The following is a 12,339-nucleotide window of genomic DNA, read 5'->3' as shown; positions in this document are numbered from 1 at the left end:
CAAGGTGTTTTTACTGTAAGGTACACTCCAAAAGTCACAAGATCCCCTGCAAGCAAGTACAGGGTGCTGGCTGGAAGGAAGATCTCCCTTGATCCAGAACCAGGCTAGGGGAGGGGTCACCATCTACTAGATGGTGACCCCTCCCCTAGCCTGGTTCTGGATCTACTATTACCAGTTACAACCAGAAAATATCAGTTTTATCTTAAGGGTGGCTTATTGGATACCCTTAAAGATAAGGCGAGGCATCTCGAATGACTGAAGGGACTGTGCACCTCCTTTGTGAGAAGGAAGGAGGAAGGAGGCCTTAGGACAGACACAGAACAAGTTGGAGAGATTATAAAATCAAGTCTGCATTGTAGGTCACAAAAGGATCATTTCTAGCGTTCACTGATGCTGTCTCTGTGCGATGATGAACTTTAAAATGAATACAAACATTTTTTGGAACTTGATGGCAGCAACACCTCTCAAGAAAGTTTGGACAGAAGAAACAAAAGGCTGGAAAAGTACATGGTACTAAAAAGAAACAGCTGGAGAATCTTAGGGACAAATTAGATTCATTGACAACAGTAAAAGAAGAGCATCTCGGAAAGGTGTAGCTTCTATGTATATTTACATTTTACACAGTGTTCCCACTTTGCACAGGTTAGGCCTGCCTATCTAGCCATATATCTATTAAAGACATATGTCTGTCTATAAATAGCATTTATTTAAAGTCCACAGCGCCTTCTAGTGGCTTGGAGAGGCACCATTCTGATTCATTTCGTTCACATTTGAATTATTTGTTGCTGTAGTCACTGATTTGTGTTTTATTTAAAATGCAAAAATGATACAAATTCTTCAACATTGTTCTGACTACTTAATTTACTCAAATTGTTGCTGCTGAAAATAGCTCTCTTGCAGAATCAACAGGAAGTGTTCAGAGGGTGAGGGTTCAAGAGGTTTCGATTCCACAGCCTTCCTTACGTTTAGTGGTGTAGCCCTGTAGATTATGACGTCATGGTAAAGTAGGAATAGATTCCACTCTCTTACTGGAGCTCAGGATAACAGTCAGGATTAAGTGCATGTAGTAGATGGCCAGTAACTGCTCATGAGCAACAGAGGATCAAGCGGCCTTGCTGACTTTTCTTCTGTGTACCTTAAGGAAAATAATTGGTGGATTTTTCTAGTCTGATGATGAAGAATATCATAGAGATAATGAGGGGCTTCTGAGGAAGGTGTCTTTTCACTTCATTGGTAAGCTAATCAATTTCTAATGCAACTCATGTTCAGGGACATTTTTATATGACAACACAAAAAAGACATGAGACTAAATTTTCAAATGGCATGAAACATACTAGCATGCATTTGAGCTATGAGTTTTATGTTGGATTCAATATCTGATAAAAAAGAAAATCACTAAAACATTTGTACAACTTTTTTATAGGCTTTGCCTGCTGTCTGTAAGAACCATTAAAGAAGATGAAGGTGAAATGGACCATGTTTGGCATGATTGTCTTCTTTCTGCTCTCTGTAGTCATGACCTGCTGCTTCATATGGCAATATAGAAAGCCAAAACTGAAAACAGGTAAAGAGCTGCTAGCCATCATTGGCTTACACTCACATGAGATGTACAGTGTTTTTTAACCTGTGAGCTGGGCCTTCTTATCCTCTTGGTGTAAGTACTTATATGTAGGAGCTGCAGCAGGATTACACAAAGCTGGAAATAGCAGTAGGATCAGCAAGGAGCTAAAGCAGACTTTAACTCAGGCGGAGAGATAGCAGTGTAGTGTCTGATGGTGTAAAACACACTGGGACTGAAGTAATATAAGAAACAATCCAGGTTTATAACTTTGTGGCCCTAGGAGAATTAAAGCATTACATAATAATGAACAATGGGATTGTTTTGGGGCTCATGTGTACACGCTGAATATAATAACCGTTTTTTATTACATACGTGTTAGAGTGTGTCCCTTCAGTACATTAGAAACTGCATAACACTCCTGTTATTAAAACAACATTTATTATTAATGTATTTCCATTACTGTATTATTACATGTTCATATTTCATAACAGAATCAGAATCAATCAGAATCAGAATACTTTATTGATCCCTGGGGGAAATTATTTTTTGTTACAGTGCTCCATTATAAACCAACATAAACCAACATTAAGACAAGACAGACAATACGCTAACTAAGAATAGTACAATATATACATATATATATATACATAAGTCACTCATAAATAAATAGCTGGAAAAGAAACGTGTAGTTGCAGCAGTAACCAGTGTGTTAAGTGGATGCGTTGTACAGGGAGATGACCACAGGCAGGAATGATTTCCTGTGTCGTTCAGTGGTGCTTTTCGGTAATCTCAGTCTCTCACTGAACGAGCTCCTGTGACTGACCAGCATGTCATGGAGTGGGTGGGAGGTGTTATCCAACATTGTCTTTATCTTGGACAGCATCCGCCTCTCCGACACCACCTTGAGGGAGTCCAGCTCCATCCCCACAACATTACTGGCCTTACGGATTAGTTTATTAAGTCTGTTGGCATCTGCGACCCTCAGCCTGCTCCCCCAGCATGCAACAGCATAGAGGATCGCACTGGCCACAACAGACTCATAGAAAATCCTGAGCATTTTCTGGCAGATGTTGAAGGACCTCAGTCGCCTCAAAAAATAGAGACGACTCTGGCCCTTCCTGTAAAGTGCTGTGGTGTTTTTAGCCCAGTCCAGTTTATTGTCAATGTGTACTCCAAGGTATTTATAGTCCTCCACAATGTCAACACTGACCCCCTGGATTGAAACAGGGGTCAAGTGTTTCCTGGTCTTCCTGAAGTCCACGATCAGTTCCTTGGTCTAGTCAATTAAAAGTGTGTCAACTACCAACCATCCAAACAGACAGACCATGATATTCATTTACTGTTACCTAAAGGGTCATCAAAGCTTTTTTTGTTTTTAAAGAAACAGTCATTGAAAAATGCTACTTTTCACATAACTTGTAAAATAAATATGGCTTGATTTCATATACTCAAATCTAACACCAGCAGACGCTGTTGATAATTTACACTGGTCAGGCCTAACATTCTGACCGCTGACAGGTGAATTCAAAAACATTGATTAAGTCTTCATCATGAATCCTGTTAGTGGGTGGGATATATTAGAGAGAGAGTGAACATTTTGTCCTCAAAGTTGATGTGTTAGAAGCAGGAAAAACGATTAAGTGTAAGGATTCAAGTGGGTCTGACAAGGACCGTATTGTGATGGCTAAAAAATGGATTTCCAAAACTGCAGCTTGTGTGGGGTGTTCCCGCTCCGACAGGGTAGCTTAAATTGCAAATAATGTTAATGCTGGTTCTGATAGATAGCTATCAGAATACCCAGAACATCACAGTTTATGGAGCATGGGGCTGGAAAGTTGTAGACCAGTCAGTGTGCTTACGCTGACTGGTCTACAACAATGGACACAGCAGTATCAGAACTGGACCTTGGAGCAATGGAAGAAGGTGGCCTTGAGGTCCTGCCATACATGCTAATACAGGATAATGCACCCTGTCACAAAGCAAAAGTGGTTCAAGAATGGTTTGAGGAGCACAACAAGCAGTCTGAGGTGTTGACTTGGGTTTTGGATTCCCCAGATCTCAATCCAGTTGAGTATCTTTGGGATGTTCTAGCGAACAAATCAGATCCATGGAGCCACCTCGCAGCTTACAAGACTTAACGGATCGGTTGCCAATATCTTGGTTCAGAGACCACAGCGAGGCTGAAGGAACCAAGTTGCTGAAACTTCTCTTCAGATTGTCCAGTGTGTTATAGAGGAGGTGGGAGTATACAACAAGCAGTTCTTCTGAACTGACAAATTCCCCTAGAGGTCAGAATCTTTAGATATGTTGATGTTTGATAAATGTTTTTGTTTTTTGTTTTTTTTTGTTTTTTTGAAGGGCCCTTCTACATAAATATGATAAAAGGATACATATGTAAACCTACAACTGTAAGATCTGCTATCACAGATGGACAGGGCTTCAGGTTTCAGACATGATGAGTCTGCCTTTGCACCTCTTTTTACAGAGGGATTCACCAAAAAAGTGACAGCAGAAGAGATGTGTCCTCGCTTTCCGGAGCCTGTGCCACTCAAACATCCCATCACATCACTGAGGATTGCATTAGAAAAAGTAAATCTGTTCTGGAAATAATGAGTATATATTGAAATGTTGTTGAAATGTTACCTTTGGTCTTAATAAAGCTTCTCTTAACAGATAGATATACTCTTGAGGTCAAGAATTCACACCACCAAGCTACCTTCTATATCAGCAATCATGGTTTTAAATGACTCAATTCTATGGAATGGAAACTTTGGCAAGAGGAACACGAGCCACCCCTCCTCACCTGCACCCAACGAGTACACAGCGTACAGGTGAGATGTATTATTTTGCACAAGGTATAGTACTGAGGTATAAGAACATAACATATGAAGAAAAAGACATATGAAGAAAAAAAGAAGTGGTAATTTGTTTAAATGAGTCCTAAAAGGTTCTCATAATACTAATAGTTTAATTTAAATAATTACTACCATGCATGCTGTAACCAGCAGTGTGATTCTTCTATTTGATGTGAGGCGCTGGGATTAGACCATAATTGCATAAGGCAAGCTTTCTTTCTGTGATGTGTGCAACTAACCCATTAAGTATGATAAATGCTCAAATCTGTCCAGTGGAAATATTATACATTAAACCAGGATGCATTTATTTATGGCACCATTTTATTGTGGTGTGCTTCCTTGCATTATTGTGACAACAGAATTGCAAGCCTCTCTAAGATCTTCCCCACGTTGATGCTATACAAACTATGGGAGGATGGTCTGGTGGACTCTTTGGATGACCCTCTGGAGAAGTACTTAGACAACTTCACTATCAAGAACCCACTGGGTAAAAGCAGGCAACCAGCATCCTCATCAGTCAGGACCCTGGGCATCAACACCCCTGCACTCACCCTGCGCAGGATGTCCAGCCATCTCTCTGGTAACCCCACAACCATTTTTTATATACGGCAGTCATCCTTGATCCATTAAAGCAACACAAATCAAATAACTGTTGAGCCTGTGTAGCCAGTCCAGACCTCTGAAGCATCAGTGTCACAAAGACTGACTAGTCGCATTGGGAGGGACACAGATAATCCACTTACAGAAACTTCACTGTAAGTCCTAAAATAATAACATCTTTGTTTGATAATTATGAAAAACTATTATTTTCATTGTTCAGCTTCCAATTCAAAATGACCATTAGAGATCAGAAAGTGAATGCCACCATTATATAGCAGAATGTTGCCGTGGTTACCACTGTCACCTAACCCAACAGCTTCCTCCCAGAGACATACATGTTAGGTTAATTGGTTATTCTACATTTCCCATAAAAGTGAGATCAACATAGTGCTTGAAATGTATAAAATAACGCGCTGCATGGATGCACAGTTGAAATAGGACTTGCAGCCAACAGTGCTGTGAGTGGTCAGCAACAAAGTCTGCAATAAGCAGCACGCAGGGTAGTGGTGACATAATTGTGTCTCAGTTTCAACCAGATGACATCGTGTTCCAGGTTTTGTTTTCGGTAACTGGTTATTAGGTTTAGGAAAAGACCTTGGTCTGGGTTTAAAAAAATCTCAGAAAAGCTTAAGAAATGTTTCTTAAATGTAAGAAATTATGAATTTTCTAGTTTACCAGACTGATGATACCAATACGCTACTCACATGATAGCTAAAGTGCAATTAATTTTAAAGAATTAACAGCGATAGGGTGGCAATATGTTGCAGTGGTTCGCAGTATCACTTCCCAATAAAAATGCTTGAAACTGACTCGAGGCTGGTTGGAGTCTGTCTTATATATTGTCTCTGACTTCCTCTTACTTTCTAAAGAGGTTAACTGGTGATTCTAATTTGTCAGTTCATGGTTGTCTGTCTCTGTGTGTTGGCCCTGCATTAAACTGGCAAAATATCCAAGGTGCACCTTGCCTCATGCATTACAGGAGCTGGGATCTGTGACTACCCTGAATTGGATAAGCTGTCCAAAAACTGATGGATGGGAAGGAATAATAAGCTACTTGAACAAATAATGGGATCATTTTTGACAGAGAGATAAACTTTTCCCAATATAGGTGAGGATGATGCCCTTCTGATGGGTACTCCTATTACGTCATAGATAAACAGTAACGATCAATATAGGTCTGACACAATATAATTCATAAAGTAAGCACATGCCTGCAACCCACTGCAGCACGCCACAACAAAAGCTGCTAGACAAATGATGAAGGAAAGGCAATGTCATGGTTTTACAGGGACATAAGTGCAAGTCACAGGAGGCAGAGTAAAAGACCGATCTTTAATAGTGAGCTAAAGGTCTTACAGAGGTGACTGATCAATAGCGCTCTCAATCGTTATGAGTGCCTCAGTAAATGTGTAGAGCTAAAGAAATTTAAAACTAATATCCAGTATGTGAGCGATCACTTAATCATGTGATTACTGACAAAAACCCTACCACAAGAAATAAATGTGCATAGTCAGTGAGCTTTTAATTTAAATTCTCCTGGAATTATATGGCATTTCTTTACATCAATAGTTGCCTTAAGGTGATATATATTATAGGGTAGAAGGCCTACAGAGCCCACCTGAGAAAAAGTATTTTTTATAAAATGTTTAGGTCAAGTGAAGGTTTCATATACAAAGTTTGGTGAAATAGTTTCATGAATCACTTTACTAAAGCATAAAGTCATGAACAAAATACCTTATTCAATAAGGTTTGACATTTGTACAGGTTTACCAAGAAGATTAAGGTCAACTAATCTCCTTTGGAGTGGAGACACACAGGAAGCCCTTAATTTGTTACAGGATGACGTCCTTGTAGCAGATCCAGGAACTAGGTAAGTTACCTTATTTCTTTGTCAGTATATATAAAGCTTCATTTCTTTGATATGTTTGAAAATTGGGGACATATACCCCAGTGTTTCCCAACCACTGTGCAGCAGCACATAGGTGCGCAGTGGAAGATGATCTGGTCCCACCTGAGTAGTACTCTAAGTGATTGGCATGAGAAATGGGCAGAACAATTACATTCTCTTCAACTAGAGGGCAGTATAACCAAATGCTCCGATTAAATAGGTTGCAAACTGCCAGTAAAACAGAAGAAGAAATTACATAATAGTCATGCTGTGAGATGATGTAGCACATAATTGCAGTAGATAAATATTTGAAAAGAAATCTGAAGGCCTTAGCATGAGTAGGTGGTCAAAAGAAAGAAAAAAAGGCATACTGGGGACAAACTGAGCCAATTTCGCTCTACCTGGTGCGTGGGGGAAAAAGATCAATATGCTTTTTGTGATATTTTTGTTTGGTTGTGTGCCGTGTGATTTTTTAATTTTTTAATGTGAAATATGTGCCGTGGTTCCAAAAGGTTGGGAAACACTGCTATACCTAGTATACAGACTATAATAGTCTAGTATTTTTTTTAAGTACTCTGTACCCAAAGAGGATTTGCCAACATCTGTAAGATGATTTTTTCTTTTCCCCCAGATGCCACTACAGCAATGTTGCTTTTCCTTTATTAGCCAACATCTTGGCCCAGAATGTGACTGGCACTGACTTTGAGAGCTGGGTTTCAGACAACATTTTGAAGCGGCTCAGAATGGAGGACACTGGTTTTAATTTTACACCAGCAATTCAGAGGAAAATGGCTGTGGGCGTGTACAGCAATGGAAAGCAAGCTCCCCTTTACGACCTTGGCTGGTACCGGCCTGCAGGTCAGATGTATTCCACAGCAGCAGACATGGCCAAACTTATGATGACTCTTCTTGGTACATATGATGTCATTCTGCTCCGCCAAGACACCCTGAACACAATGATGACCCCGATCATCCAATGCCACAGAGGTTACTTTGCCAACTTCACTGGCACACCATGGGAAATAAGTGAACAGTTTGGCTACAGCGTGGTGAGAAAGGATGGTGACCTGGATGGATTTGCTGCTACCCTTTCCCTTGTACCTCGGCTCAAGCTGGGATTGGTGATCTTGATGGCAGGAGTTCGGCCAACAGACAAAGACCTTGTGAGCCAGGCATATAGCTACCTAATCCCAGCACTTGAGAATGTTTTCAGGGAAGCTCAACAACCTGTCAGAGCACCACCTGACCCAGCTCCATATGTGGGATTTTACACTTACAGGAATATGACATTCTATGAGATCAAGGCAGATTCAGATGGTGTGCTGCTCATGCAGCAGTGTGGACCACAGGTTGACACAACTGTCCCATCTAAGTATCAAATTATTAGGCTGGATTATCTGCAGGACAGGGTTTTTAGGGTGGTGTTTGAGAGGCCATACCCTTGCAAATTGAAAGTAAATAATATCTCAGTCTCCCTGGAGGCACAGGACAGACAGCTTTTCAATTTTTACCTTTTCAACAAGAAAGGTGTGGCACCAGGGTTTGACTGCCCTGGACTCAATACATATAGGATGATGAGGATAGCTGGCAGACCATACTTTACCTCATAAAGACTGCACCTTTAAACAAGTCCATTACTAAAACTGTGAACTGTATCAAGGAAATATGCTGTGAAAAACTGTTTTTGGCTGTGTAGGCAGTGTCAAGACTCTCTTGTGCAAATCTAAAATCATCAATCCAGGCTGTGTTTTAATATTATTCACTGGTAATCCTCTGTTAGTAATATTGATTTAGTTTTGTATATTTACATTTATTTCTGAAAATCATCCTTTTACCAAATTGTTGGCACAAGAAAAGCAAAGTTTCATTATTGTGCATAGTTTTTGGTCCTGCAGTGTTGCAGCATCACTTTTTATCCAGATCCTAGGGGGGAAAAGTAAATATGTGTCTATGATAAAGTGGCAAGAGAATAAATAAATCTGATTTTGTAGTCTGATTTTTTTCCCTGTAAGCATGATGTTTTATGAAGTGAAAACATAAATATACGTACATGCAAGTTTTCCACATTTACTAACCCCCTGAAGATTTGGGAAAAAGATTTCAAAATTTATCAGCCACAACATGACAACACGTGAACACAAACAAGGTTAAAAAAAAACAACCCAAGGGTGTTTTTTAATTTAATAAGAAAAACTAAGACACAGCTAAGTCATCAGAGGCCTGTATTACGAAGTAGGATTTTAGCTTAACCCAGACAACTTCAGGTCTAACCCTGAGCTTTCTGTAGTACAAAGCTGGATCACTTCTTTCCAGGGTAAGTCGTCCTACAAGTCGTAACTTGTGCTGTGAACCAAACCTGCTCCAGATTAGTGATCAGCAGGTATGAAATGACCACCTAATGACCAATCAGTTCTCCAGAAAATAGCATCAGCATCCTCAGAAAATTCCTCGGACCTCTGCAAGGAGAGAGAGAGAGTGTGTGCGTCTGTTCTAAAAGCATTAGGACACCTGACCTCAAATCAAATTTGTAGGTACATTGTGTTTGAATTATTTCTGTGCTTAATCTTCACTCTGAAAACCTTAAACAGCACAGAGTCTGTACTTGAAAAAATAAACCAAACAACTTTCACTTCACGGATTACAAACTGTTCAACCTGAGCTGTCCCTCTGATGTACTCATTTTTTTAATTCTGTCCATCCTGCTCATCTGTGATGTAATCCTATCTCTGTCCTTATATATTGATGACTGAATCACCTCAAAACTGTTCATGTTAAGTACGAGAAAATGAATCAGAGTGCCAGTTAGCTGGTTCAGGTGCAGCAGGATGGGAGGAGTCACACAGAAACAGTACTTTATTCACTGTGCCCAGTAACGTTGTTTTGCGCTGCAGCAGTCTGTGCCACAGTGAAGTAAAGAAATTGTCCGTTGTGACGTTTCTCCCATCAACCAAAAACGGCTGCATCAGTTTCATGACCACGTTCTCTGCCAGCCTCTCTCCCTTCTGACGACTGGGGTCCTTTCCCAAGTAAGGAGATGCATTGGAGACATATTTGGTCTCCAAATCCGTGGCCATCCAGAACTTGATCCCAAATTTGTCTGGCTTGGTTGCAATGTTCCCTCTAAGCTGCGCACGTGCGCAATTGCGCACTGCTGGCACGGTCTCTGCGCACAGAAAATCTGCGTTGCGCACAAAAAAAATCTAACCTGAATTGAAATTAAAATTTCAACAATTCTGTTTTGCAGTGTTAGTCAGTAAGTGACTGGCTGCTCCCGTATGGGATTAGAACGATGCCACCTTATCCCATAGTCCAGCCAATAATGCGATTCACATACGCAGCTAATCAACGTCGTTGACAGGCTATGACAGCGTCCTTATGTGTCGACACCGGTGCTTTAGCTAGCAAAGCGGCGTGGCTGATGTGGAGTGAAGCCACGTTAATGACAACGTGTAAACCGTTGGAGATGTGAGCAGGACCGACGGAACAATTGACGGAGAAAGTGTGGACTTTATACCAGTTTTTAAATTGTGTTGATAGGCCACGTAAAACCAGAGTTATAATAAAAATATATGCAATGTTTGGTTTTCTTCCTGAATACTATCGTTGTTTATATTTACTGCGAGAAGAAACGCTCGAAAGCGCTCTCTGCCTGTGAGCAAAAACAAAACCAAAAAAACCCACCCTTTCCTATTGGTCGAAAAAAGTACCATGTCGACCAATCAAAAAATGATATGGCAAGTTGTTAAGAAACGGGGGGAAGTTGTAGGAGTGACGGCGGTGTTTTGAGACGTGAGAGACTTGCGACGTTTAGCGCAAATCTTATGTAGTTAGTGTGTAGTGTAGTCAATAGTTTTGTTGTGTGTCAGAACAATGAGGCCACTGCTGAATGTTACAGGTGTTACAGCAGTGATACATCTGCTGTTGTCAGGCCTGCAGGTACCAGGCTGTTGTTCTCCTTTATGTGGACAGAAATTATTCTTGGAGTGGCATTAATAATTTGTGTGGCATCAAATTTGATGCAGAACACCTGATTGTGCTGTAAATAGTTTGAAATGTTTATTTTAAAAAAAATAGCTGCAAAAAACTTTGTTGTTTGCCAAACTGAGGTACTTTTTTGAAGAAGTAACTATATAATTAATTGCCCAGCATTGGTCATTATATACTGTATTTTGCAGACAGAGTTACAGGACTCTCTCCCAGACCACAGACTCAGACTCATAATACAAGTCAGAGCTTTATTAAAAAAAGAAAAGAAAAGAAAAAAGAATAAAGTTGTGTTTTCAAAATTTGAGTTCAAGTTATTTTTACTTCCAATAGTGTTGACATACTACACAGGTCAATGACTACATTTTTGTTTTACATTTTCATTGTAAGTGGGCTAAAGCAGTTAATTAAAAGTAGTCTAACATAAATGTAAATGCTGTAATTTGATTATTTTAATAGACCATGTAACTAGGATGGATTCGATGCTGCCGTGACCACAGTGCACACGTCTGATGTCGCTCACAGTGGTCCAAGGGATCGCTCAGGGAGTTTGTGTGTTTGCTCAGACACATGGAAAATTAGAGGGAACATTGCTTGGTTGTGTGACTGGACAACAAACCTTGGTAGGGAACAGCTGTTCATCTATGGTCATGTGTTCTCCTGGAGTGAAACTCTTAGCACAGTTCTTGTTGAAGCTTGTCCAGATGTCGGAGATTGTCACAAGTTTGTCTGTTTTCACCCGTTCTGCCTGCATGTCCTTGTCATCAAATCGAAGGTGTTGCATAATAGAAATGAATCTTTCTCAGGGCATTGTCTCTGTGATTACTGGCACCAGAAATATCAATGTCACTCATGTCACAGAACTTTTCATTCTGTTTTCACACTTTTTTTAATAAATAAAACAGATTTGTGTTTCTATATATTGTGAATGTGTGTCTTTCATATTTGCAGGTCAGTCAATGTGTGGGATATTTTGTATAGACACGGCAGGCATTTCTGAAGGTTATAACACAGAGGTTTGGCCTGCCTTGGATCTGAGCTGTGGTTTGCACAACAAAAGCAGTAGGAGAATTGAGCTGACGACCTGTGAAAATCTCAGCAGGGGTGAATAACACCTTGGGACTTGCACCAGAAAATAAAAAAGTCAGTAATTCTAGTGTTAGGACTCATCGGTGAGGTAAAGTCCAGTCCAATCTATATCCTTAAGGGAAGAATATTTTCAGGAGACATGACTGAAGCGTGGAAACAGCATTGTGTCTTCATAGCCTGGCACTGAGGTGGATCGGCCAGTTTCAGGGAAAGCGAGTGTGGATCTATGCCGGGAGCTTTTGCTTGTGGGTGATTCTCCCCTAATGGAGGTTCTGAAATTATAATTTCGCTGAGATGGCGAGCGACCTGAGCCACTCTATAACTGGATGGAGCAGAGAGGAGTTCTGATGGGGTGAATAGAT

The 12,339-nt window shown here is 40.4% G+C and overlaps 1 protein-coding gene across 2 annotated transcripts; it reads left to right on the top strand.

Annotated features, from left to right (window-relative positions):
• Window positions 1-1,044: 1,044 nt before the first annotated feature.
• On the top strand, window positions 1,045-8,894 carry LOC309696731 (putative beta-lactamase-like 1). 2 transcript variants are annotated; one of them, XM_082518082.1, is made up of 7 exons: window positions 1,045-1,233; window positions 1,424-1,564; window positions 4,047-4,150; window positions 4,235-4,392; window positions 4,776-4,996; window positions 6,781-6,886; window positions 7,536-8,894. In XM_082518082.1, the coding sequence occupies exons 2-7, from the start codon at window positions 1,459-1,461 to the stop codon at window positions 8,512-8,514; spliced, it is 1,674 nt and encodes a 557-aa protein (XP_082374208.1). In that variant the 5' UTR covers window positions 1,045-1,233; window positions 1,424-1,458; the 3' UTR covers window positions 8,515-8,894. The 2 variants fall into 2 exon arrangements, with proteins under 2 accessions (XP_082374208.1, XP_082374209.1); XM_082518083.1 differs by lacking the exons at window positions 1,045-1,233; window positions 1,424-1,564 and adding an exon at window positions 2,051-3,849.
• Window positions 8,895-12,339: the final 3,445 nt, after the last annotated feature.

The sequence above is a fragment of the Aulonocara stuartgranti genome, assembly GCF_965226115.1.
Source record: "Aulonocara stuartgranti genome assembly, chromosome: 20".
NCBI classification, from domain to species: Eukaryota; Metazoa; Chordata; class Actinopteri; order Cichliformes; family Cichlidae; genus Aulonocara; species Aulonocara stuartgranti.
The sequence above is the reverse complement of the archived record's forward strand: the minus strand, read 5'-3'. Positions and strand labels throughout refer to the sequence as shown.

Bases quoted from the DNA above. Each gene is read 5' to 3' on its own strand.
- LOC309696731 (XM_082518082.1), top strand. From the start codon at position 1,459: ATGAAGGTGAAATGGACCATGTTTGGCATGATTGTCTTCTTTCTGCTC. The intron at 4,151-4,234 runs GTAAATCTGTTC...TTCTCTTAACAG, and splicing joins TGAGGATTGCATTAGAAAAA to ATAGATATACTCTTGAGGTC. The intron at 4,393-4,775 runs GTGAGATGTATT...TTGTGACAACAG, and splicing joins AACGAGTACACAGCGTACAG to AATTGCAAGCCTCTCTAAGA.